At 46.8% G+C, this 27,620-nt stretch overlaps 1 protein-coding gene across 2 annotated transcripts; it reads left to right on the forward strand.

The window, feature by feature from the left end:
* The first annotated feature begins 215 nt into the window (after positions 1-215).
* Positions 216-27,361, forward strand: PKIG (cAMP-dependent protein kinase inhibitor gamma). Of its 2 annotated transcripts, none has more exons than XM_037915623.2 (4): positions 216-605; positions 5,935-6,005; positions 23,933-24,126; positions 26,412-27,361. In XM_037915623.2, exons 3-4 carry the CDS (start codon positions 23,966-23,968, stop codon positions 26,437-26,439), a joined length of 189 nt encoding a protein of 62 aa, XP_037771551.1. In that variant the 5' UTR covers positions 216-605; positions 5,935-6,005; positions 23,933-23,965; the 3' UTR covers positions 26,440-27,361. The 2 variants fall into 2 exon arrangements, with proteins under 2 accessions (XP_037771551.1, XP_037771550.1); XM_037915622.2 differs by having other exon boundaries at positions 398-605; positions 23,933-24,113.
* The last annotated feature ends 259 nt before the right edge of the window (positions 27,362-27,620 follow it).

The raw sequence follows: 27,620 nt of genomic DNA on the forward strand, positions 1-27,620 counted from the left end.
CTTTTGCTTTTACACCAGAACACTTAGGGAAAAGGAAAAACACCAAGGTGCAGCTGAGAAGTGAATCTGAACAATATACAAAGGGAACCTCGAACAGCTGTCCACACAAGGCACTAAACAGGTGGGATGTCTTTAGTGGTTGTTACAGTAAGTAGGAGACCTCTGTGACAAAGGCAACAGTGTTCAAAATTGAAGGAAGGATGTTAAGCCACACGCAGCTGCTGGGAGATGAGGTTTCAATGCAAATCTAAACAAAGCTTTTGCTAAAAGGAAATAGATCCTCCTGCGTGCAGGGAGGTTGAAACTGAGCAAGTAGCTGCTTGACATCATCAAGCTGAGCATTGGATTACAACAAACAGGGACTTGGAAAGAGAGGCAGGACACGCCCCCCAAACCCTTGAAGTGCAACTTCATTTAGCAGCTATTATTACAAAGAAACTGTAAGTCTGAAACTGACTGTGATAAGCTGGCCAGCTTGGCTGCTTGCCATACCAGGCAGGTATGCTGTGTGTGTGTGTTGGGGGGGGGGGGGGCATTAACTGAGCCTGGATTTGTTCATTAACGGCTTGATTTCTTAACTTGGAGAGCAGCTGGAGCTGTGTTCCGTAAGTACAGTTTTACATGCTGCTAAGAGAGAATGAGCTGCAGAGAATACAAATGTTAGCAATTTACGGTGCATCAGATATAGGAGTCGTTATTTTTACACAGTGATACGTATGCGATTACAAGGACGTGCTGATCTGGTCCAAAGCTCTCAGCATTGTTGTGTGGGAGCCAGAACTGTGACTCTGATTATTTGTCTAAAGATATATTAAGCTTTTGCCTAAACTACTGGGAATGGCAGAATCAAACTGCCCACAAACCGCAGACTAGATGGAATCCCATTTTTCTACATAGTGTTTGTAGGGTGGTTGGTAGGGATGTGGCTACCATTCCACTTGAAAGGAATGCCATTCAGTGCTTGCTCCATAGGGCAAGTGGGAGAGAGTGTATTCATTATTTAGCAATCAAAACGCAACGTGTCTCTGTGACACCAATGGGAACATCTAGTCTGATTTCTGTAGTCTGTCTGTTTATTTCCAGAAAGTGACCAGGCACTGGCACAGAATATCCTACAGCATTGCTTTAGCCTTTGGTTTACGCATGAAACAATAATACAAATCCACAAGCTGTCCTGAGGGACTCTGTGTATGGAGCATATACTGTACCAGGCACCTTGTGCTGCGATCAGGGTGGTCATGTTATAACATGAAATATCATTAAGTACTGCGAGGAATGGCATGTGTACTAACGGTTCAGTGTGCACCATTGATGTGAATGGGAGTTTTGTCACTAGCTTCAATGGAAGCAGAATCAGAGATGCTGTAGGGTCCAGCCTTATAAGCAAATGCAAAAAACTCACTGTTTTAAAATGAAGAGCCTTAAATAAAGCCACAGTGGGGAGGGATCAGCAAAACACTTTAGAAACTGGATTGAAAAATCCTCCCTTGTGGATCAGGGCTTTGTCCCCCTGAGCAACTGATATGGCTTATGGGGGCGCAGATCATATGAACCTCACAACAGGTGAAAAGGGATGAAGGAAGGGAAATGTTTCCATTTGCTCAGGAGGTGGTACTAGGTCCACAAAATGTGAACCAAATCCAGCTTGCCTTACTCACAGGAGCAGTCTCACTGGTGCCTAGATTCTCCTGGGATGGATGGATGGATGGATAGCTGAGTCTATTAAAGAGTACATCAAATAAGAGGTAGACCTAGACAGTATGTTGCACCAATGAAATAGCACTAAGGTGAGTCCTTTAGAGAGGGGAAAACTCCAAGCTCAGCCTGCAAGCCAGATGCAGCCCATGGAGTTCTGCACTAAGGATTGCCAGAACCCTCCTGTTTAATAAGGAGATGCAGCATGTAATGCAGTAAGCAGTCCATTCCACGGCTGCTGAATCCAGGCCAAGACAGACCCTGTGTGGTAACTGTGAAGCACAATCTGCATTTTCCAATCTGCGAGCTAGAGAGAGCTACAGAATTATGAGTAACCAGCATCCTGAAGACACTTCAAGCCTCTTGTTTCTAGTGAGGGACACTACGTTGGTGGCAAGGACATATGGATGGGTTGAGGCTCAACACCTGGTTTCATTACGCCGCAAATGCAGTTTCACTGAAGGTCTCTAGAGACACCAGTCATCTATCTCAGTAATACCCAGCCATCTCAACCACAACAGGAAACGCCAAGTCTCCCAGGCAAAGCTACACCTACTTCCTATACATCATTCCCAGCTACTCAGGATCATTTCTATACCTTGGTAGTAACATCATTCCAGAAATCAACCAGTCTAGGGCCAGTGATTTAAGTGTAGGGAAACTTTCCTCTACCGCCTTAAACTATTTATTCCTTGGCTGCAAACATTTCACTGTGTCTCACCCTGGGGGTGTGTATTTGTCCACTTCTCCCCCATACGGTTCCATGGCTTGTGCTATGATTTGCTAAATTCTTTATATCGCAACCCAGCATTTACATTGGAATGAGGCTTTGAGACCTTTGTGTGTCTTCTCTGTGCCCACTCTCCATTAGAAAGGTTACAAATCACAAGTCACTGCATGGGGGCATTCCCATAAGAGCTCTGTAATACTTGGATTTGTTGGTGATGGCAGTGCAGGCACAAATTATCCCTGGTGTAACTCCATTGACTTTGGCAAAGTTGCTTTTTACACAGACCATAACTAACCTGTGGAACTCATTGCCACAAGATATCACTGAGACTAAGAGTTTAGTAGATTTCAAAAACAGGTCAGGCATATGTATGGAGATGAATATTCACAGTTATAATGAATAGCATATACTTTTTGTTTCAGGACAACTACTAACTGAGGTGGGCGGGGGGATATTCTACAACTGTCCATTGCAGGATTTCTTGCACTTTTATCTAAAGCAGCTGGTGCTGACTATTGTTGGAGGCAGGATATAGGACTATCTGGGTCACTGGTCTGAGCTGATAAGGCAATTACTATGTGCCTCAGGCTGAATTCAGTCCATTGTTTGCCCATGAATCAAGAAGTGTGAGGCTGACCTTTTCCAAGCTGCTGTCACCTGGACTTAACCAAAAGGGATTTCCTCTCTAGATCAGAAGTGATACCAAAGCATCTGTTGTGCAGAATAATGCTGAATTATGCCAGAATAGTTCCAGGACTTTTGGAACATCTGTTCATTTTGAAACTGTGCTGGGATCACTGCATTAATTCCACGTGTTCAGCTACCACCCAGTAACGTCAGAGAATGGAGCACAAAAAAGATGTGTATTTGGCTGAAGGCAATGCTAGTGTGATTCATGCACAATCAGGTTCAGACAATCAGATACACTGCGATGGTCCTTCAGGTGTCCTGAAATAGTTGCCCATTAAAGTCACTAGATAAAGGTACCGGATAAAGATCTGAAATGCCAGTATTCCTGGATCAGTTACTCCAACGCCTCACACAAAGCCCAGAATGAGACTCCTATGGTTACAAGGGGAACCTACTGTGTGAAAGTCATCCCTGCCTGGAAGGCCTTTGCATCACATTAATCATAGAACTGGAAGGGACCTCAAGAAGTCATCTAGTCCCTTCCCTTGTACTCATGGCAGGACTAATTATCTAGACCATTCCTGCCAGATATTTGTCTAACTTGCTCTTAAAAATCTCCAATGATCGAGATTCCACAACCTCCTTAGGCAATTTATTCCAGTGCTTAACCACTCTGACCATTAGGAAGTTTTTAGTTTTTAGTTTCAACCTAAACCTCCCTTGCTGGAACTTTCGCCCATTGCTTCTTGTACTGTCATCAGAGGGTAAGAAGAACAATTTTTCGCCCTCCTCCTTGTAACAACCTTTTATTTACTTGAAAACTGTTATCATGTCCCCTCTCAGTCTTCTCTTTTGCAGACTAAACAAACCCAATTTTTTCAATCTTCTCTCATAGGTCATGTTTTTTAGATCGTTAATCATTTTTGTCACTCTTTTCTTCTAATCCAGCAATAGCCCTGGCTGGGAGGGTGCATGAGCCGCACAACCCCAACAGGAGGCATCTGTACTCCCACATGCTCCAGAGGGGTCTACATGCCAGGTCTATATGGCTCAGTGAGCCCTTGGGGACTGGCCCTTGCCAAACCTCACGTATGCACCTCCAATGGCCCAGAATCCTCATGTAGGGGATTGGGGTGGGACAGTGCTCACCGTTCCAGTCCACAGGCTGGAATCAAGGCTGTGGATGACTGTGGGTTGGAAAGTTGAATTCCACCCTCCAGCCAACCAATGAGTTGCCCTCTCAAAGTTGATTACTTTGGGGGGCAAAGGCAAATTTCACCCCAGAAGAGCAGGCCTGCACAATCCTACCTCTTTGCTTGCTAGTTCAGGCGAGCATGCCCTTATGGATCTTTGGTTTTAAGCTCCTCCTGGGGCAGAGCCACATCTGTATTTGCAGCAAATCTGAAGCACTGGGCTCTGGCTCTTTGGGCTGCACAGCCAGTGAGACATAGAAGAGCAGGAGGGCAAAGAAGCAAAATGGAAGAGCATGGACTTTCTAGGTGGGCATCCTTCCTTCCTAGATTCATGTGCCCGGGTGGTACCCTACTGGGGGCAATGTATTTGCCAGACATGTGGGAATGCTGATTCGTTTCCAGCCTGGCATGCCAGTGGAGCTCCTGATTGTCAAAGGAGGAAACAATGCAGTAAATGTGTGTGGTCAAATTTTCCCTTCTTTATCTGGACTCTAATAATAATGCTTAGTATTTTGCATTTATATAGCCCCTGTCATCTGACCATCTCAAAGTGCTTCCCAAACATTAAATAAGCAAGTCTCCCAACTCCCTCTGTGAGAAAAGCAAGAATTAATAATAGTGCCATTCTACTGATGAGGAAACTTAGGTACAAAGAAGCAAAGTGACTTGCCCAAGGTCGCACATGAATCAGTGGCAGAGCCAGCGATGGACCTCATGAGTCTTGCCTCCTGCTCCAATCACTCAATAATTCAGTGGAAAGCCAAAGAAAAAAAAGAAAGGGCCCAGATCTGTACGATGGTTGCAGCTGGGGAAGGATTATGCCTGTCGTAGCAGTACATTGGGCTAATGAATTAAACCAGTTAAAGTTGCTGCACCAGCTAGTTCTTGCTTTCCATTCTGCTAATATTTGCCCCTGGGACAAAAGGAAAAAACAGTCCATGATGTTCCAGTTGGTCTGAAAGCTCAAACAGCTGCTAAAATAAATAAGTGCCTTGGCTGAATTTTGCAGGACCAGCAGTTGTTAGGACTACAGAGGAAATTTATTTGACTGAGGTTCAGGGACATAGGGATAACATTCAGCTGCAGGCAATGGTGAGTAAACCTAAACAAGATAAACTAAACAAATCATCTAAAAGCAGAGTACCAAATTTCCCCTTTGGTCTTAAAGCATCTAATAGGGAAGTTTCACTGATTTAAACTCCAGTTTGGCTGGAAACTGAAATGTATTTACATTCTTGAGAGAGCCAGTGAATCCTCTGACCCTGCTGGGTTCAAGCTGTCAGAAGTGGGGTTGTTGCACTTCTCCACAGCATATGCAAATCAGTTTAAAAGAGAGAGAGAGAGAGAGAGAAACCACTTTTGGAAGCAGGGCCTCTTCCTAGGCTTTGTCTGCATTGGGGCTATAGCCAATGGGGTTGCTGCACTGTTGCAAACCCCTGATGTAGATATCGTGGTTCACACGAGCGGTTAAATCCCAATGTAGATGAGTTCCCTGCCTTCGTGTCCATCAAGCCAGGCCCTGGAAAGCCAGGTCCCCAGTCTGCCGGGTAAGGCCCTTTCAGCACGTGCATTTCCTTGGCAGCTGCGGTCACAGGTAGATTTAAAGAGGGGTCCGCACAGTGAAGTTACTAATTAAAGCATAGCCAATTTTCATGATAGTTATTTTTCCTTTCTCCTGTTCCTCAGAAACATTTGTCCTGATGTGTACGCAGCTGAACATCTGAAGACATGGATAATAGGAGGGTCAATTAAATAAGGTAAGATTTTACATTCTAATTGGTTATCTGGAAAGGCAGCTGAGGTGACTTGATTTTTTCATTTACAGGGTGACTTAAATTCACACAAACTGGAAGGATTTTTCCCCCCTCCATTTTGTAAAAAGATACATGACTGCTTGCTACGTTGAGAATAACTGCTAGAAGGTAGCTGAATGAAAGCTAAAAAGAAGCTTTAGGACACACCCATACATCCTACTGACTGGACTGTGTTGGCATCTAACATAGGTCTCCTCTAACTTCTATAAAGGGTTAATTAGATAGTGAGACCCAAGCAATGGGTTGAAGGTACAGCAGTCTGGGAGCTGACCAATGAAAGGAGATAACATATAAGCCTTAGGAACTCATTCTGAATAATATGCAGAAAACCTTTGTGGAGTGGCATAGCTGGGCCATGGAATTAAGGGGAATTGTTGCAAATTCCCCATTTGTTTGTATGTGATCCTGGTGTCTGTACACAACCCCAACTCATGTGTTATTAGCAAGGGTTTTGCCCCTGAAGGTCTGAACCTTAAAGTTTGCGTGATCCCTCCTAGACTCCAGACAGGACTCATTGCTGGATGTGTAGATATTGCACCCACCTTTATGGTTAACATCTACTGTACCGTTGTACATGACTTTCTTACAGTAGGCCTATACTTACAACATATGCCATGGTACGGTACTTTACCAAACCATGGTGAAATGCTGGCTGCCAGGGCACATGCTAATGCAAACCATGGTCTGCTGTCTCTCAGTTTGCATGGCATGGGTCACTTGCTGGAGAATTCTCTGCACCTTGAAGTCTTTAAACCACGAGTTGAGGACTTCAATAGCTCAGACATAGGTCAGGGGTTTGTTACAGGAGTGGGTGGGTGGGATTCTGTGGCCTGCGTTGCGCAGGAGGTCAGACTAGATGATCATAATGGTCCCTTCTGACCTTAAAGTCTATGAGTCGTTGATGTATTTTGTGCAGCATTTGGGGTATATTTTGAAAACATTGAGATACACACACCCTGCCCTTTGTTACACGTTGCACTTACACATTCATTAAACATTTCTTGCCTATACAAATGCATGTCAGAGACCCTAACTCTGTGTTTAGATTATATCTAAAAATCCCTGGTGAGCCCCAAATCCTCACCCTTTTGCAAAGCCTGAATAATGCACAAAGGGGTTAAGAGATCCAGTGGACAGAGTCCTCTGGCTCTGTAGCCACTGCTTCCCCATTGTGGAGGATAGGTGTTAACGGATAAATCCATGCAATCAGAGTGCCGCTGGCTATGCCCTCTAGGCTTCCCAGATTCAATCCCCCGCTCTCTGGGCGAGCGATTTAGGCATCAGCTATGCTGGGTTTTGGTACTATTGGCTGGTAATGTGGACCTCTCTGCCATCACAATTGCACTGTTTGTAACTTTGGTTATAAAGGACCATAATCCGAAAGGATTCTCTGGTGCATCCAGCCTCATTTTTCCTGCAAATCCTCTCAATGGTTTGCCATGCACCTGCTGTGCACAGCACTCTGCCCCTCAGGTGTTTGAGACAGTGTATGTACAGCCATCCCAGCCTAGTGGGAGATCGGGGGCGGAGGTGGAATCCCAGTGGAGGCATAAAATATGACTCTTCTACATGCTTGGGCGCTTTCTCTGTTTTGCTGATTAAATCAGTCAAGTCCACGTGGGGGAAGACTGCTGCCCCAACTCTGTAGCATCTGCATGTGTATCTGGCTCTAGTGCTGCAATTTACACAGAGCAGGATTTAACCTGTCTATAGAGAGAAGCTGCTGTTGCTTAATGCATGTCTGCGAAGGAATTCTCCACCTTTCTTTTCCTAAGCACACAGAGGAAGAGTTGTTTCAGCCCAGCCTGGCCATCTCACTTTGGGCGGGAAGTTTTAAGGCGTTTCAGTGAGTCAGCATAGCAGGTGAAGATGACAATTCTAGGCAGATAACAAAAGCATTTGGACTGGGCTTGTGAGTCCCCTTGCTCCACAGCAGGACTGATTCTATTATGCCTAAATTGTCTCTAATACATGGATGTCTAGTCTAGTCTTGCCTGAAAGCCACTGATGACAACTTTGCAACTGCCCCTGGGAGACTAATTCCACAGTCTCGGTTTTTCTTATAACCCCAAAGGTAGGGATTTTCCTTCATCATTCAAGGCAAACATTACAACTGCCCTATTATGGATCATATAAGATGTTTTCTTTTAATGGGAGGGAAGAATATATAAGATGCTACTTTGGGAGCAGACTGGAGCCAGTGTTGCTAATCAGACAGGCTTTTTCCTTAGTAACGTTCTCTAGCGTCATCTGCTTTCTTTTTGTGCTCTTACCGAGAGCTGCTGGGGACGTGACCCACGAGTCAGCTTGCTGCCTACTCCCCTGGGCCAGACCCTTCAGATCATTCCTATTCAAAAAGAAATATTTCTTTGGAAAGCTGAATGTGACTCTCCTAGGCTAGTGGAGGTTTGAATAGGAGGAGAACGATAGAGGTGCCCTGGGTTCTGTGCATGTTGTGCTCACATAGTCTACCTGAACTCTTTTAGGCTGAGAATTGTATACCCTAGCCTGCAAGACAGGTGTCTGGGCTCTCCCTTCTTAGTGAGAAAACCAGCATTCTCACAAAACAAGAGAACTCTAGTTTCTCCCCTTCTCAGGATATAAACAGAGGTCACATCAAATTCATTTCCTTTCCTCTCTGGGTACAAAGCACTTCCCCAAACAGCAGGGCCCTCAGTCTTCCTGAATTACTGCTTACTTCCCACTCCCATTACCCACACCTTATGTCTTCCTGCTTCCTTTTATACATGGCAACAGCCACTGGCCCTTGTTGAAAATGAGCCCCAGCTGTATCTGCTCCCCAGCCATTTAACCCTTCCATGCCTGGTTCCACACCCCTACAGCCCTGCCAGGGGACATGGAAGCACAGTCTTGAATGGAATGCCCTAAACCAGTGGGATTAGAAGAAGGGAACTGATGTAGTCCGTATCCTGACAGGTCACTCGGCATTCAGCAGCCTGGGGAGAATCGCATTGCCCTAATGCGCTGTGGGAGTATGGGGTAGTTTTCACCCTTTGAGTGGACACACACCAGTGATCAGAGTCTGTTTTCTGTAGACCCTCCTTTCAGTCTTTTCCATACTCATTGTTTTATTAATATCTTCCATACAAACAAATAAAAAATCCCAGGGAAAAATAAAAATAAAAAATATGCCACCATAATACTCCCTGCTGCTCAGTGATATTCCCCCCTTCCAGCGCTCTATGAAGGGCACACAGACATAGGTTAGAATCAGCAAGTAGGGGCTAACCGCCATGGAACAGCTCACCCCAGAAATACAAGGCTCCATGTGTTACATCTGTTTGGTGGGTAGCAAGTATAGTGCCCTGGATTCTTCTCTGCCCTGGTACAAAACCTGTCACAGGATGGAGAGCAGAGGCAATGTGTCTGCCCTAGTCTGAGGCTCTTGGAAGTCGGCTAGGCCCGAGGTGCGGGTCAGATCAGGCCTGAAGGCTGCTTTACATTGCGACTGCTACAATAGCCTTCCAGGGCCATTGCAGCTCTACAGAATAGCCAGGGGATAGGCATGTTCTGACCCTACCCTGTAAATCCCTGACACCTCCCTGATATGCTACCTGTGTCCATACCTGGCAGAAAGGTGCCCTACCACTGGGGTCTCCCCCGTAGGGCCTTGTGGCTGCTTGGGTTCGTATAACCAGGCCAAAAGGCACTGATGGTTTCCCTCCAGCAGAAGTATTTTTATCTTTATCACTAATGTACTCATGTGGGTGCTGGATCATCCCAGTTCTGTGGGTTCAGCTCTTGTTCTTTTTAAGCTAGATAGTTAACTTTAATGTGCCAAGTCTTCCCTTTCCTAGAGAGGGCTCATATGTAGACTCTGGTACCCTGCAGTACTCTGTCTGCACTGACCCCTGCTTTGCAAGTGGAGCCCAGCTCTTCAGTAATGTGCTCCTTCCCTAGAGGATGTAGAAAGAAAGACCCCTCATTTATTAGCACTTAGAAACTATGGGATGCGTAAAACAAATTCAGCATGGGAACAAAGCAAAAATACAAACACTGTCATGGCAACTGGCTTATGGCTGAGTGAAGGAACCAATTATTTCCATTAATCAACATGCTGAGAAGGTTTAAAATGCAACTTTGAAAAATCAGGCTAGATCTCAGAAAAAACTTTATAAAAGCTTGGTTGCCAAGGGAGACTGTGAATCACTGTCACGGGGGATTTTTAGGACAGACACTTGTTCCTAAGGCAGAATGAAATCAACCCTGCCCTCATGCAGGTAGACAGACTGGTATAGTGTCTCTTCCATCCCCAAGCAAGGGCCAGATCCTCAGCGGGTGTCAGTTGGCTTAACTCCATTGGACAGAGCTGCAGTGACTCACACCAACTGAGGAGCTGGCCTCCCAGCTGAAAGGGAAGCTTAGCTTGGTCTGAAACTGACCTTCACAGAAGTATTCATACCACAGTGAGGATAGGCAGAATAAATGCCTATCCAGACAGACAGGTGATATTAAGGACAGAGAGAAAATGAGGAGAGAAGAGGACTGTTATGTTCAGTTGGCCTTTTTCTTCCCTCTCCCTCAATCTACATTAGCTCAGACAGGAACCATGACAGTAACTTGGAGGGGCAGTTCTGTTCTGAATGGGATAACGGTGTACAAATGTCACCATGGTCTCTATGTTAATTATTTCTCTGACTCAGGTCCAAAATGCTCCCTTTTCAAGCCAAGAGAGCTTTTCCCCCTAGCTGCCCATGTCCCAAACTCAGCCTGGGTCTTGAAAGTCAAGCTGGGTTCATTCTGGGTCAGGCATCCTCATCATCAGTAATAGAGATTCACTGTCTTCCGAGGTGTTGCACAGGGCGGAATATGGAACTGAGTAACAAAGGTTGTTGGTGTTTTGTGAGTCAGAATAGACTCCAGCTCACAGCTCCCCCTACCATAGCTTGGTTTCAATCCCTTGAGTCAGCAGCTCTGACGCCGGATACTCAGAGGGAAGAGTTTAGTGGAATAAGGTGTCACATTACCTGTATTGCCAATCCCAAACATTCAAACTAATGATCCAGGCCCGCAAGACTCGTGAGATTTTTATAAATATATAAATCTGGAGTTATTTACTTTGCCTTCTGGTTTCTGAGCCTTTAGTGGGCACTTGGGTCAGGTTTTCAGACTTTTCCCTGCTCACATAGGGGCAATGAAAGCTGCGATTCTCACTTAATCCCTGACCCTAGAGCTGGGGCTGTAAGAAAAACATTATTGCGAGCAGTGTCCCATATCACACTGGGGAGCCGAAGCACACTGTCTGGCTTAAAGCTAGCTCAGGTATGTCTACACATGTTACAGTCACACCTCCCATTGCTGTGTAGACACACCCACTGTCTCATAGTCCAGTCTCCCTTCACAGGCTGGTGTGATGCTGGTTTGTGCCCCTTGAGGCTGCAGACAAGGGAGAACAGTAAGTAACTTACGCTAGCTCCCTTTCATCACTCGATTACTCAGACATGCTTTCTGCTGCATTTATTTATTGCCATTACATGGGATTAGCCTTTTATCACCACCATAAAGTGACACTCTGGTGCTGCCAGTAACAGGTGGCGCAGGATCAGAGCTGCTACTGGGGCGCAGAGGTTAAGGCTGGCTAATGCAAATGCTATTAAGGCTGTTACCACTGACAAAAGCAGAACAATACACTCCTGAAAGCCTCGCCACAATTCCCTCTTTCAAAGGCAATGAGGAGGCACAGCCACAAACGCAGTTGTTCTATTCAACTGTCTGGGGCCTTGTTTGTTACTTTGCCATCTTCCCTGAATAAGTTATGTCTGTTGGGATCTCTGCTGGTACAATGCCCCGGAGGAACGTAGAGTGTCTTGAGTAGCTGGAGTGGCAGGAGATGTGGTGGCTCAGGAATGAGGTCTGTTGGCAGACGTGTGAGGAGCCTGGGGGACTGGACAGTTGAAGGTGCTGCAGGCCAGAACTGAGATGCACTGACAGAGTTTCTGAGGCGCATAGAGCTGGAGCAGAAGGGGATGCTGCACGCTAGGCTTGAGGTGCATTGGGAAAGCTGTATGGGTGCCCCAGAACTGCGATAACAGGAGATGCAACAGCTCAAGTCAGGATTGAAATACATGGGCAGAGCAATGCAGGAGGAACCCATGAGTGGAGCAGTGAGGGATACTACCAGGTCAGTGCGGAGGTGCACTGGCAAAGCTATGTGGGGTCCTCAGAACTGGAGCAGCAGGACGTGCACGAGGGCAGCAGGTGGGCTGAGGTGCATTGGCAGAGCAGTGTGTGGGGCCCAAACTTGAAAGAGCAGGGAGTGCAAGAAAGCAGGTGAGGACTGAGATGTTTTGATGCTATGCAGGGGAAGTTCACCAGGCCCCTATGCACAGTCGGGTTAGCTCAGGCCATTTCAGATAGTTCTTTAATTCCATGAGCACGAAATGCATTTATATTTTAAAACAAATAAAATATAAAAGCATTAATCTGTTGATGAACACAGAGGGTTAGATCCTTAGATCTCCTTCATATGTTACTCCTTTATGCCCTGTCTTTTTGGCAAATCTTAAAGAACGCTTAAATCTTTCCTCCTCTTGCAATAACCAGAAAGCTGAAGGAGGTGGCTGTGTTTAACTTGGGGTGGCTGAGCTTACTGAACTTAGCGTGAGAGCCAGAGGGTGCAGTGTTATTTACAGTGACTTCCTTCCCAGAACAGCAGTGAGCTATATACCACAGTCCAGCCTGACATCTCATTTGTCTGGGCTGCTGCTGGGAGATCCCGGAAAAGCTAGTGGAGGTTCCTGGCAAGTCTTTCCCATTAGGTTCTAGTTAATAGGAGTCACATGCATGGACGGATCCAAGACTAGAGACCCTCCCTCCGATTACTTTATTCCTTTGCCAGCCAAGGAACGTGGAGCCTTTAAGATGCTGTGCTCCCTGCCTCCCACAACATAATGGGGGGAGGGATAGCTCAGTGGTTTGCTAAACCCAGGGTTTGAGTTCAATCCTTGAGGGGGCCATTTAGGGATCTGGGGGAAAATTGGGGATTAGTCCTGCTTTGAGCAGGGGGTTGGACTAGATGACCTCCTGAAGTCCCTTCCAACCCTGATATGCTATGATTTTAAGTGCTAATAAGAGCTGGGAACATTCAGCACTTTGCAGGAGCCAAGCGTACCAGCAAAGCACATTAAGACTGTGAGCTTTTTGGGGCAGGGACTGTCTTTGCTCTGTGTTTGTCCAGTGCCATGGAGTGCCATGATGGGGGCTCGTACATGTTACGGCAATACAAATAATAAGCAAGAAGAATGACAAGTTTGAGAGAGTTATATTAGGGGTGAGGAGGCAGTTTCTTGCTCCGACCTTGTTTTCAGGGGCTTATACCCCACTGAAAACCCCCTCGCTCTTTGGGTTGAAATTTCTTCTGCTCGTTCACAGGCACAATGTCATTGGAACGGCTGCTAAAATTCCAGCTGGCTGTTGCCAGAGTCCTGGTGAAAACCCCTTGACCCTTCGTGCTGGTTCATCCTTGTGGGCGAAGACTTGCTCCCCCTCTGGCTGAGGCTGTGCCGCAAGAGTTTTCCCTGCAGACCTGAAGGAAGCACAGAAATCCTGTTGCTCCCTTTTCTGTGCTCTAGCAAGCCCCTCAGAAAGAAACCACCTCACCCTATAAATATTTTAAGAGCTCAGCGGGGCTGGTGTATGTGCTTTGCTGTTGTTATGGATCTTGCCCCAAGAGGGGAGTTCTAATAATAGATCCTGTACTGTGGCATGAGAGGGCAAGGGGCTGATTCTTAGAAGAAAGCTGTTTGTCTATATAAGAGATTGTACAAATTCACTCATGTCCCCGCAGGGTATTAAAGGGGAAATGAAGCAGGATGTAATGTAATGTAAGAGCAGCCAGGTTCAAAGTATCTCCCTTTGTAAAGGAAGGTGAGTTTTTTTTGCCTACCTCTGTGGAGAAATCTAGCGTTGTGTTTAACTTTTGAACTTCCCTCCTTCCAGTCAGCCGAGGAGTGGCCACTTGATCTGGGTGGAATGTCTAAGCCCGAGAATAGAAAAGGGAACCCTCTCAAAAAATGCCTGAAGTGCCAGGTAGAGCTGGGCAGAGCCTCCTTCAGTATGCAGGGCCTATGTCCTCGCTGCAATGCCAAGGCAGGAGAGGACCAAGAGAATCAGAAAGGCAAGAGGTAAGGAAGCAAGCTTAACAAGGGGGAAGAACGCTTGAGTGCAGTGTAGCCATTTTATCCACTGCCATCTGGCAGTGGCACCTAGGGCTGTGTTTGTATCAGCAACATTGATGTAGCCTAGACATGTATGCGGCTGTTCCCTGCCCCAAAGAGCTTCCAGTTCAACTCCTGCAAAAACAGTATCCCCGTCCATAGGCCAGGGACAGAGGCAATGGCCAAAAGATTTGGAACACAGAGGCTTTGTGAAAGCAGGGAGATTTGAAGAGGGAGGTGAAGGCTGGCTCATGGAAATGGGAGTGTGTTTAGCTACTGGCGGGCAGCCTGGAGGCAAGGGCAAAGCAGAGAGAGGGATTTGGCAAAGGGAGCAGCTGGCTGAGGGAGGACTGCAGAGGTGTGAGATGGGGTGAAGGATGAAATAATAATGTAGATTGTCAGAGCACTGGATCAACATGAACTAATTTATCCTCCCATGCCCCTGCTACGCAATGTCCCCATTTACAGAGGGGGAAGCTCAGGCACAAGGGAAGTGACTTGCCTGAGGTCACACAGCAAACCACATCAATACTGGGAGTTCCTGTCTCCTAGGGCTGTGCTTAATCCACTGGACCACGCTGCTTGGGCAAATGAAAGCAGGGAGGCAGTCAGGGCTGGAGTTGTGAAGAGCCTTGAGAGGGATGTGTGTCCAAATCCAAAGGTGGAGTCTTGCTTCTGACCAGACTGAAGGAGATGAAACGCAGTCTACGTGGACGTGGGGAAGGGCTTGCTGAGAGTGGACACCTCTGTTTTACTTTAAAGGTGTATATTGGTACAAACCAGATTTTGCTGGAGGAATCTGTACATTACTCTGTGCTGTCATCTCTTTTGGCCTGAGCAGTTAGACAGCATTCAGGGTCTTACAGGTTGTCTCTGTTAGGAGAAGAAATCAGGGACAGTCAGGTATTTCTTTATGTACGCTCTTTGTAAATAAACTGGATTAAATTGCAGCAAGGGAGGCTTAGGTTGAACATTAGGAAAAACTTCCTTTCAGGGTGGTTAAGCCCTGGAATAAATTGCCTACAGAGGTTGTGGAATCTCCATCATTGGAGATTTTTAAGAGCCAGTTAGACAAACACCTGTCAGGAATGGTCTAGATAATATTTAGTCTTGCCATGAGTGCAGGGGATTGGACTAGATGACCTCTCGGGGTACCTTCCAGTCCTATGATTCTATGATTCCCTCAAGGTCCTATTTCCCTGAATACAGCAGGAATCAAACAGGAGGTTCACAGTTCTAAGTCTCTTTCCAGCTAGCACTCTACCCAAAAAGCTGTCCCTCTTGGCTTTTTCTCAGGGCCATAATACCACTGCTTCTCTTCCTGTCTGCTTGACTTTCCTGATGCCTTCTCTGTCTGCTTCTGCTCAGAGACACATCTACCTCCATCAAATAATACACAGGGAAACCTCTCTGCCCACAGAGCTCGGTTTCTGCCTAGCTTTGCATATGATCTGCGTTTTTGTTGGTGACCCCTATGGTTTCAGCTGCCTTACTTGAAAAAGGAGCTTAGCTGCTTCTTACGTTTATCCTGACTGAAGGGCAGCCGTTAAGTCCACCCGCTTCAGTGAGGTTTCACCCAATTTCCAAGACTCTGTCCAACCCTGCAGAACTACCAGGCTGGATTCCTCTCCTAGCCAAACATCCTGTCACGGGTGAAGGCTAAGTGATGCAGGGTTGTTTGAATGGTAATTGCTATGTAAAAATTCCCGCTTAGCCAGTTCTCCTCAGGATCCAGGGGAGGGTAGTGCAAACCCAGCAATTAAAAGGCAGCTTTTCCAGTCTCATGGGGAGGGAGCTCATCCTGGAAGGGTTAGCCCACATCACTGGCGGATTTCCTGAACAGCTCATCCTGGTGCCTGCCAGGAGCAGATGAGTTATTCTCCAAGGTCTGCTCTACACTTTCCAAGGGCAAAATTTGCCCTCTGCAGAGAGCCAGCACCAGTCCTAGACATCCAGTTGCACTTTGGCCCTCTGTACAAGGGTGAATAGCACACAGAAAGCACTTCCACCAGTGCTAGGATCAGCGAGGCTGCAACAGTGCTGGACCATTGTGGGGAGAATGTCTGAAAGCCCTCAATGAGGACTGATATGTAGCCCTAGGTAGCACCCATCCACAGGTGTTAGCTGCTCTTGTCTTGGGCCGAAAGTGGCTCCAGGCTAGGGCAGACAAGATCTGCTGCCTGATAGGACCAGGTCCATCGCTGAGCATAGCTCTATCGCTTGGATCAGGAAGGCGAGTTAGACCTGGTGTCCCGGTTCAGGTCAATCTCTGAGTGTTAGCTGGTTTTACATTTACTGTGCGGACTCCCAGACTTTATGCTGAGTTTAGCCATCCCCCGCACGTTCTGTTACATCTTAATAAAATTCATTATTTGTTTGTTCTATTACTCTCCCCTGCTTAGTCCCCCTGTTCTCCATGGGATTGTCATCCATCCGCAACCCCGGACAAAGGTAAGGGGCAAAAGGGAATTAACTGCTGAGTTGCTACTCTGACTCAGAGAAGGAGAGAGGGTCAGAGTGGATCTACCTAGCAGAAATTGCCCCATTTCAGCCAGAGAAGTGGGATGCCCAAAAGAACAGGTGAGTTTGGGGTAAGGGGCTGCAGGTTCTTAGGCTGCTGTTGAATTTAGGAGTGACACTGGCTGAGGCAGAGCAATGAAACTACTCAAAATGCAGAGGCCAAGTCAGTAAAGACAGGGAATTAATTATTACTCCAGCTCTGTTGTTTCATGAGCAAGGAATAATAAGCGCATGCCAGAGAGTGTGTTTGTCAAATCAAGATGATCTCCCCAGAGCAGGTGAGTGGCAAAGGTGGAGGTCTTCCCCTCAACCCTCTGCCATTGCAAAGCTTCTGCTGTCAGCAATGAAGCCAGATTCACAGGCAGGAAATGATGTCTCAGCTCTTCAGGCAAGGGACTCTCTCACTGGTGCCCATGTCCCCTGGTGGATAACATCATCATCCCCCCAGAGCTGAACTGAAGGACTCCTCTGTCCTGGGAAGGTAGAGAGGTTTGTGAGAGGTGTTGAATGCTTAGTCTGAGAATCATCCAGACCACTTTGAGCAGGGCCTCTGGTCTTAAATTACCCCAAAGCTCTGATTCCACTGGAAAGTCTTCTGCACACACTTCCCTGTGACACACTGGTGCAGCAGCTGTTTATATGTTACTGTAAATGGCAAATGGGGAAAGAGATGCAGGCAGTGACCCTCCTGGGGCAGTCAGAGACATCTCTCTCTCTCTCAAAAGCCCAGGGATTTCTATGCACTGATGTGGTTTAATAAACTGCTACACTGCATACACACTTCCTCATGGAGTTCTTGGCAAGAGTCTGCCTCGTTTATAAATTCCCTCCTCCCCCTCGACCTGAAATGAATATTAAAAACAGACAGTAAAAGGTCAGGTTATGATGTGAGACTAGATCCCAGTGTTCTCTAGATCTCTCTAGTGTGTTGTTGTTTTCCACGTTGGTGTTTTTTCCAATCTCTGCTAGGCAGGGAAGGGAAGACCGTTCCTTCTTACGACCGACAGACGTTAAGAGACATTTTCAGTGACTGAAATTTACCAATACACTAAGTTAGAGACTCATCTGCACCCGCCCGGAGATACAACATGCACAGTTACTATGCTGCCTTTTGAAAATCAGCCCCTAAGAACAAAATTAGGGTGATGTCTCATGGCTCCCCCCGGTTCTCTGTACAGAAACAGCTTCCCAATGAGAAGAGGGGCTCAGCCTGAGGCTTTTAAAGGGCTAGAAACCATGAAAAGTTTCCAGAGGAATCGCACAGCCTTAGCAGATCTACTGGAAGCTTTCCCCAATAGTCCGTTCCCAGTCGGATCCCAAGAAGCAAGCCCTGCCATGCAATAGAAAATGAGCCAAGTGAGCCACCTGCTGGTCAAGACGGGGCATGGCCAAGGGTTCTCATTCAGGAGACAGGTTTCAGAGTAGCAGCCGTGTTAGTCTGTATCCGTAAAAAGAAACGGATGACTTGTGGCACCTTAGAGACTAACAAATAATGCATCCGATGAAGTGAGCTGTAGCTCACAAAAGCTTTATGCTCTAATAAATTTGTTAGTCTCTAAGGTGCCACAAGTACTCCTTTTCTTAGTTCAGGAGAGCCTCATCAACCCAAGCCGATGCTGCCCATGATTTGCACAGTGTCTTCCCCTTTCCCAGAAATGCTCCAAGAGCAAAGTCTCCACATGCTGACCCATGACTTTTCCAAATCGGCAGGACATTCCGGTGTACGTTATGAAGCATTGCCCCGGATAATCAGAACTGTTCTGTCAGGCGCATCAACCAACTAACGCTACAGTCTCTCGGCCTTTTTTCTCACCAGCTCCTCGATTTGTGGAATCCAGCCATTCACAACGTGCCATGCAGCCGTCAGTGCAAATGCATGAGGTTCCATGCTAAGATCAGATTTGTCTTTAGTCTCACATCATGGGCAATTTGTTGAGATCAAGATCCTTCTGTGAAGATGTCCCATCCCACCCACAGGGCCAACCCTGCATCTCCTTCCAGGAACTACTGCATAGGGCATATGCACATGGAGAAGTTGTATTGGAAAAGAGCTAAGAAACATATGGAAATGCAAATGTTTGAATGCACTGTGAGGGTGTTGCATTAGGTCCCCCCCCGGCATCATTCTGTACCTGAGCTGTTTGCATCCTGTCCCTACATTTTGGACTTTCCATGTATTTATCTGCCTGCGTGCTCTCCCGCTGCTCTTATATCCCCTCCCCCCCCGGCCCCGGCACTTTGCAAGTTAGCCCAGGATGCCTATGTGTTTGCTTCCCCTCCCCCCTTCAATTTTGGTTTCATCTGCAGATATAGCTCAGGGTTGAATTTATGCCAAAAGAAATGTGCCTGCCAAGGAAAGAAGTGAAGCTGCTGCAGAGGGGGGCAAAACAGCCCTTGGAAACCCTTCAAGAATCCTTGCCGGGGCTGCAATCACTGCTTGAACAATGACAGATACTTCCCCATCTCAAGAGAAGCCATTCTGTGCTCACCGAGAACCACTGGTCTAATGCATTTGGACTCGGTGCCTTTACAATGTAAAGCCAATACTCTGACTAGGGGCGAGGGCAATAGCTGATCATGCTTTCCCAGCAACTCTAACTGCTGGAGGCTGAAGTGGTGGAAGGAGAAAGGAAAAGAAAGATGAGAAAAGCGGCAGCTGTGATCTCTTTCCGGGGGAGCAGGAATGCAGACCGCTAACTTTCCTCTCCCTGCCTGGAGCACTGTGTTAGAATCCTTGGAACGCTGATAGCCAGGGAAATCCTGAATGGCAAGGAAGTGAGGAATCCTGATAGGAATTGACAATTGGTTTTGTGAATAGCTCTTGAATCATGTGGTTTCTTTCCGGTGCCGCCCTCCAGCTACCTGTCAAACCCTGTTACTAATGCGCAGGGAGCTCTGCCAACGATCCTGCGCATTGCTGCACAGGACAGCAGGGCTTTGCACTGTGCACTAATGAGCAAGTCACTGGCTTCTGGGGAGGTGTCATTCTCATGGTGAGGCCTGCAAACTGATAGTTATGGGATAACATCATGGCAGCATGCTAGGGAAAAGGCCAGGACTTATTCTAGCCGGAGGAGGAACTTCCTTCCCCAAATACTGACTGCAGGGAAAGCGATGCTGCTGGCGCTGGGGAAACCAGGCAAGAGGTAGAGAATAACCAGAAGCATGAACACAGTGGTTGCAGAGGCTACATCGGCTGGAGGAAGGTAATGGTGGGGAGGTTAAGAAAAGTGAGGTGAAGTTACAGAAAATCCTATTTTCTTCTCTCCCTGGAGGTGGGGGGAGGCCGCCCTTTTGGCCTCAACTACAGGATCTCTCCGTCGATGTAGTTCCAGTGGTGCAGACCAGTTGCTGGTGCTTTTTTATCTAGACCTGCTGTGAGCAGGGCTGGATGACAGGAAAGTAAAAACACACAAGTCCAGTCTACACAAGCGTCCCCTCCATGGCTAGCACCAGTGCTGGAGCAAAGGGAGAAGAATTTCAGTCTTCAGCATAAAAGCCACCATAAACATACCACTTGCCATCTTCCCTCAGGGGAGTTTTCCTTGTCTAAGGCATATTGGGGTTATGAGATTAGCCACTGCACCTCCCGTTATAAGCCATATTCCAGGGCAGGGGCAGTGGTTGTTATTTAAGGAGTAGCAGAAGAGCACATATGCTTTAGAAACACGATTCTTGCCCTGAGGAGCTTACAACCTAACCTGACACAGGACAATTGCCAAGGGAAAGAGTGGGGCAATATGACAATCCCCCTCCCAGCCAGTCCCTCTGCCTTCTGGAGCTGATAGCTGAAGAGAGACTTCCATTAGCAGCGATTTCTGTGAAATGCACAGGGAAAGGTCTGACTCGTTTCATTCCCTTCACTCACTCTCTCCTTCCTTGAGGTATCAGTGCTGCACTCCTGACTCCATGCAAGCCAGTGGGAGTTTTGCCTGATCAGGTGACCAGGGTCAGGCCCTCCCCAAAGTCCTGAGCTGCTCGGAGGGCAGTAGCTTGCATTTCCTGTTTGGAATATTTGCAGAGTCTAGGATTTTGAGAAGCAGATTCCACTGTAAAGTGTGCAAAGGCCCTTCTTCAAATCCAACATCCAGCAACTGAGCCAACCCCAGCACTTCCTAAAACGACATTAACACTCGGAGTCACATCAGCAGCTGAAACGTACCAGTTTTATAAATATTTCCCTTGAGGCTGAGCCATCCGGTTAAAACTCAGGATGAAGGAGTATTTAACCTTAATCCTCCATTTCTTCTCCATCTCTCTACCCAACTCTCCCCACCAACCATCACCTTAGCCTCCTGAGGTCACATGATAATGATTTTTATTTCTCTGTGGGTCTGACTCTCAGGTGCGGCTGGCCTGTGTTCAGGGCAGGACCCAAAGAGAAAGGAAAAGTTGGCTTTTATGCTCTCTTGGTAGCTCTGCAATTCTTTGTTCAGCCCCTGGAGTCATTTAGAGCAGCTTAGAGCTCTCCTAACTTAGGTTGGGTCACCTATGGCCCCAAGCAACTGTTCTAGCACTTGGAAATAGTCAGAAAAGAGACACTCTCCTGCCAATCCTTTTCACTGGCCACTCCCCTTCTCAGCTGGCCAGGGCTGCTGAGTTTAAGGCTTGTTTGTCAGTGGAGCAGCACAAAGGGGCCGTACCATACTGAAGAAATAGGCCTTGCATTTCCACAGCCTGAGAAAGTCACTGCTGTGGGCCCTTGGAATGAGCTTAGCAGAGTTAAACCCAGCCCTAGAGTACATAGGAGGGCTCTATTTACTTCAGTGGGGAATTTGGCCCTCAGGGGCTCCTTCAGAGCAGGTCTGTCCATTGTGGCAGCAGGCCCTGCTTTGTTTATTACAAGCAATGGGGAGCTCAATAGCTGATGGGTATTTTTCTGCTGGCAGGATACATGGGTTGGAGAGAAGAATATATCTGTACTGCTGAAGGTGAAAGTCCTTTTTGGGGCAGTCAGTTTTTAGCCCTGACTGTGTCCCCTTAAACTCATCAGTCATGAGTGTTGCAGCTGCTTTTTGGGTCACATGCCCAGGAAATTCTGTTTCATTCCTTTCTGTGGCTGGTAAGAGCTGAGGAGGGACAGGAGTAAGCACGCTGCTGCTGCTGCCAAAGCCTCCTCGAGCGGCTCATTTGCTTTAGAACTTGATACCCTGCCGAGCAGGCTGGGCACAATCCACTGCATAGGCAGAGGTCAGCTCAGTCCCTGAGAGATGGCACTCCCGGGCTCTCTTCTGAGCCAAATGCAGAATAAACAAGACATGAATGGATTTCAGTATATGGCAACTGCCAAAAAGTGAGTTAGGAACAATGAGCAGTTGCATCAGGAGGCAGTTCCTTTTCCTGGATGTCATTTCCTGGCACGGGTCCATCTGAACGTGGCATCTTTGGCAGCTCAATGCTGAGCACAGTCTGTGAGGGAACTAAATCAGTCTCCACCTCACACGGAGCTTCACCTTAGGGGCATTTAACCACGTCGCAGAAACAGGTGGGTGCTGAGGAGTTGAATTTTAGCTTACGTCAGCAAGGCACTGGTAATCAGGACCCCGCTCAGAGCATTTCCAGCGTCATCTAGGTGAAAGCTACCGCTTTCAGTGGCTCAGAATCAGAGAGAGAAATAACTGATAGTCTCTTACTTGCACGCGGATAAACCAAACAAATGCCTAGTAAGCATGAACAGGAATCAAGAGTGGCAGATTTCCAGAGCAAAGGCAGAATTCCAAGTGAATTTCACAGCGAGCTCCATGCTTAAAGACAGTGTGTCTTTTCCATGGTCTCAGAGCCTGACAAAATCTCTGAACAGGGTGTGCTGTACAAACGCTGGCAAGCTACAGTCAACTTAAATGAAAAGGAGCAACTTAAATACAAACCACACCAGCGAAGGAGCTGGCTCAGGGAGTTATTGACATGGCTGAGAGGATCTGGCCATTCAAACAGTTCTCAGAAGTTGAGCACAGAAATAAGCCCCAGCGTCAGATGGCCCAGAAAGATCATAGAAGGTTTGAATTTCACACCTTTAATTCCTTATTGCCAAGCAGTTTAAATGAACACTTCATTATATACATTTCAAAATGAAACTGACAAAACGCCAGCTGAGATCAGTATGGACTCAACGACCTAGCACTGCTTGCTCCAAGGGCCTTTCAGAGGAGATAGAAAGCAGATACCTTGACCATTTGTGGGTCCAAATTCAGCCATGGCATACAGAGGCATAACTCCACTGAGTGCAAGAACTGAATCTGGCCCATGATCAAAGATCCCATGATGTTTTTTAGGAACAGAGGAAACTTAGGGACAGGGTTCGGTAACATTGGAGCTCAAGTCATTAAAAACCAAACCAGGTTCCATTCTCTCTGCAGACGCAGGATGAAACCTGCTGTTCTCACATGCCTTGTTCTGACATTAGATCAAATCCTATCAGGGCTTTCTCTTTGCAGCTATCTGTTCCATGCCCATCAAACACAGCCGAGTTGGAGGTCTTCTGTTGTGTGGTGCACACAGGCAGGTTGTTCAGGTGAAATTCACCCCCCAGCGTGATGACTGCTGCACCACTTCAGCCCTATAAGTGGTGCATGGGTGAAGCAGTCAGGTGGTGGAGGTGGGGACTCCAGACCTGTTCCAAATAGACTTGTGTGGAAAATAGCAGGGCAGCGGCACTGTAGTGAATTTCATCCAAGGGACATCTCTGTGCACAACCCATTGCAGAAGGTCCTCCCTTCCCCCCAGCCTCCACTGACTATCCCCATAAGAACATAACAGGAAACAGCAAAGATAAAGTTATTTCTGCAGAAAGGGCACAGCCATTTCTCATGTTAACTCCTAAAGGAGAAGGCTAAAAAGGGACAGTCAAGTGCCTCATCTTCTTTGCTTCCAACTGCAGAGGGTGTAATAAAGGCCAGACACACAGGGGTGCTGATAAGAGACAGATCTTTATTGTCTGGCCCCGCTCACCAGACACAGGTCAGTGTTACAAGCAATGCCCTGTCACACGACAAAGGTTGTTCTCCTGCAAATCTAGTGGCGCTATTAGACGGCCCAAAGCAAAATTAACCAGAACTGTTTTTTTCATGCTGCAGTGAAACTCCACGTGATCATTTAACCTGAGTAGAGCTCGGAAGAGGATGTAGCAAGATTTCTCTGAGGACACCTCACCTCAGGACTGTCTCTTCCCCACAGGGATTCCTATGCATTGGAAATGCAAGTGAAGTAATGGAGATTGAGCCCTCATACACTGACTTTATTTCCTGTGATCGCACTGGGCGGAGGAACGCTATCCACGACATCCAAGGAGACTCAACCACCATCAGCATGCGGAAGCTGGCAGGCGACATAGGCAAGCTCTCCATTGAAGGAGCAGGTAAGTGTGCAAGGTGAGGAAACTGACATGGGCTCCCTAGGCCTAGCCTGAAAGGCCAAGATATTCAACTCCATGCAAATTCAGGGAGTCAGGTGTGACCTGAAAAGCTCACAGCTGGAAAACCCAAGTACATTGAAGAGGAATGGTTCATTCTTTCCTAGTGTCACTGCCTTCTTATTTAATGGGTACATTTGTCTGAACTCGTCACTGTGAGCTCCTTACAGTGAGTCTGAGGGTGATTCAGGTTTTAATTCGTAACGGGTAAAACACTAACATGCTCCTGTCAAAGCTCTTTGTGTAAACCAGTTCAAGCGCTGATGTTTCTACTGCAGGGAACGTAATGGCAAAGGGCACCGGCAGGGCAAACTGACCCCCACTGTGCCAAAGGCTTTACAATAATAGGCTCTTTGAAAACCTAAACAGTAGTTATGTTTCTATGATTTTTAATAACAATAGAATTTTTTTTTGTAATCTTTCCCCTGCAGCCATTCTGCTGCTGCTGTCACACATGCTGACCAGCAGGGAGCACTAAGGCCGGGGAGCCTAAAAGTGAAACCAACTCAAAGCAGTTTCAGAGTAGTAGCCGGGTTAGTCTGTATCCGTAAAAAGAAAAGGAGGACTTGCGGCACCTTAGAGACTAACAAATTTATTAGAGCATAAGTTCACTTCATCGGATCCTCCTTTTCTTTTTTCAAAGCAAAGTGACACTGATCAGTCTACCTGCCTGTTGTGTAAAAAGCACAAATGGGGACAGTAAAGTTTTTGTTTTTAACATTCCTTCCATTTTTATCTTCTGAGCTTTGATTTGTAACAGGGATAAAAATGTGTTTTTAAACCCTTTTTACCCTGATAATACCCCTTTAAGCATGTTACTAGTGGATTCTAATGTGATCCAGCAGCCACAGAGCAAATATATTGGCAGCCAGCTACCAGGAGTTTCAGAAGACATCCGAAAGAACTCACGTTGCTTCCTTGTGTGACCCTGTAACTGCAATGTCCCCCGCTTAGAAAGCAATCGTTGCTCTACCACTGCCCTACCTAAGCATTCCAGTATGTCATCTCAACCCCTTAAAACCCACTTTCGCACCCAGCCTCCCTTGTTCTAGAATAGCCTTTTGAAGTTTGGTGCATGTTACAGGTTGCATTCAGCAGCATACAGCCTGCTGCTTTTAGGCCAATGGTTCTCAAACCTTTGTACTGGTGAAGCCTTTCAGATAGCAAACCTCTGAGTATAACCCCCCCTTATAAATTAAAAACACTTTTTTATATATTTAACACCATTATAAATGCTGGAGGCAAAGTGAGATTTGGGGTAGAGGCTGACAGCTCACGACACTCATGTAATAACCTCGCAACCCTCTGAGGGATCCCGACCCCTAGCTTGAGAACCCCTGTTTTAGGCCCAATATCTGGCCCCAGTGAAGTCAATGGTGGCTTTGCCACTGACTTCAGTGCGATCAAGATTTAGTCATTATTGGTCACTTCTTTGAGTTTGGGTACATGGCTGTGTGTACATAAAACACAGCTGGCTATACAAGCACAGCAGAAGTAGTTTGCTGGTGGTGGTTGGGAGTGTGAGGGAAGGGGTATAAGCTTCAACCTGACTGGTGGCTTCTCTTTTAGTGGAAGTCTTATCAATGCTCCTTTTCATTCGTTAGGAAGAATAAGGGCCACAGTCTCCTGTAGAGGGGCTAAATATACATCATGCTATTTTGGATCATGAAAGAGGGAGGCTAACATTTTGAGGCATTCCATCCCCTCCTCCCGAAATGGCTTCTGAAAACAACATGCTTAACTGAAAACCATGATAGAAAACCACTCTCATTCCCTCCAGTGAAGTTCCCAAGCTCTGCAGGAGGCAAGTACAGTGGGATCAGAGCATACAGCCTGCAGCCTCTTCTACTCTATCAACAGCCAGAGAGCAAGAGCCAGCCCTGCAGTGGTTCAAAATTGCTGGTCCAAGTCTCTCCTTGAAAATAACCCAGAGGCTTGCAAATTCCATCCACTTCTCCAGGACCTGCTCTGGCGTGAGCTTGGGCCACTAAACCCAGCCGGGGGGAATGGAGGTCTCACTGCCTGAGCTCCAGCCTGTGTGGGAATGTCTACACTGCTATTTTTAACTCAGTAGGGTGAGCCCCTCACACCAAGTCAGTTGATGCAGGCTCTGAGACTTGCTGCTGCGGGTTTTGTTCTGCAGTGTAGATGTACTCTAAAAGCAGTGGCGTTACAGATGGAGCGAGTAACCTTTTGTTCTCTTAGTCACAAATTTAATCCCCCTTGCTTCCTTTCGGTTTACAGGAAACCAAGCTGCTGCTTCTGCTTCTGAGACGGAACCTGAAGTGAGACTCAAGGGGCAAGATGGCACCCCCCCATCATGAGCATCGCAAGAGTGGGGGTGGGGAAGGAAGGGTGGGAGGAGGAAAGAACTGTAAACACTAAATGGGAACGTTCCATCAAATTTCTTGACAACTGAGAACCAAACCAGAACAATGTATTCTCCCTTTAAATGCTTCTGCTGCAACCATTCTGTTCAGATACCTGTAGGAAGCTCATCAGTGAGTGGTACATCCATGGAACTCTACTCCCATCTAGAACAGCTTAGAACAACACTCACGGGTGGTAGTCACATGACCCACTCTCAAAGTGCCTCAGTAGCAATTTTCCTCTACAGGACATTTAAAATCTGCACTTCAGCCTTTACTGTATAAGGTACATTTTCTACTCTGTACATTTAGACTATTTATTTATTTCCTGTTCCCATAGATTAGAGATTTCGGTGCTTCCCTTACTTCACCTTTCTTCTGTATCCAGCTTAGAGGTGAATGGATATTTAGCACTGCCTACACAGACACCTGGAGTCATGGGGATCAGCTGGGGAGGGGTGACGGGAGTTCCTGCTGCATTAATATTGAACACTATTAACCTGTGCTGCTACTTTTTGGGAATCACAAAAGGACCAAAGCTCACAGGTGCATGGACAAACTCCACCTGCAGGCTCAGCAGCACCACACATGGGCACCATTTGGCATTGTAGGGTTTTCAGATACTGTTACAAGAAGGGCAGAAGAGGCTTTTTTGTGTGTTGTGACAGTTGATAAAATTCAGATTAATCTCTTCCAGATTCCATCTAGCTCCAAGGTATTTATTTCTGGAAAAGTTTCACATGCTCTCACTTCGGAGACATTTTTCACGGTAAAAATTGTTTGATAAACTATAAGCTTGTTGTAATAAAGAACACACAACTCTCAGATAATAAAGCTGAGTGGGGTTTTTCTGCAATTGTCTGTTCCCCCCACTTCTATCTCCTGAAACGTGGAATCGCAAGCTCATCACACTAGATCACATCTATGTTGGGAACAGAGGGAAAGGAGCTATTTCAAATGACACCAGTGCTGTCCAGCTTCATATGCTCCCAAGTGCTGGAGCAACTTCCAGCTGAGAGTGGACTGGAAGCCGGGCTCAATAAATGCAAATTAATCCACTAGTTTGACACCAATGTCCTCCTAT

This window comes from Chelonia mydas, chromosome 13 (assembly GCF_015237465.2).
Source record: "Chelonia mydas isolate rCheMyd1 chromosome 13, rCheMyd1.pri.v2, whole genome shotgun sequence".
Classification (NCBI taxonomy): domain Eukaryota; kingdom Metazoa; phylum Chordata; order Testudines; family Cheloniidae; genus Chelonia; species Chelonia mydas.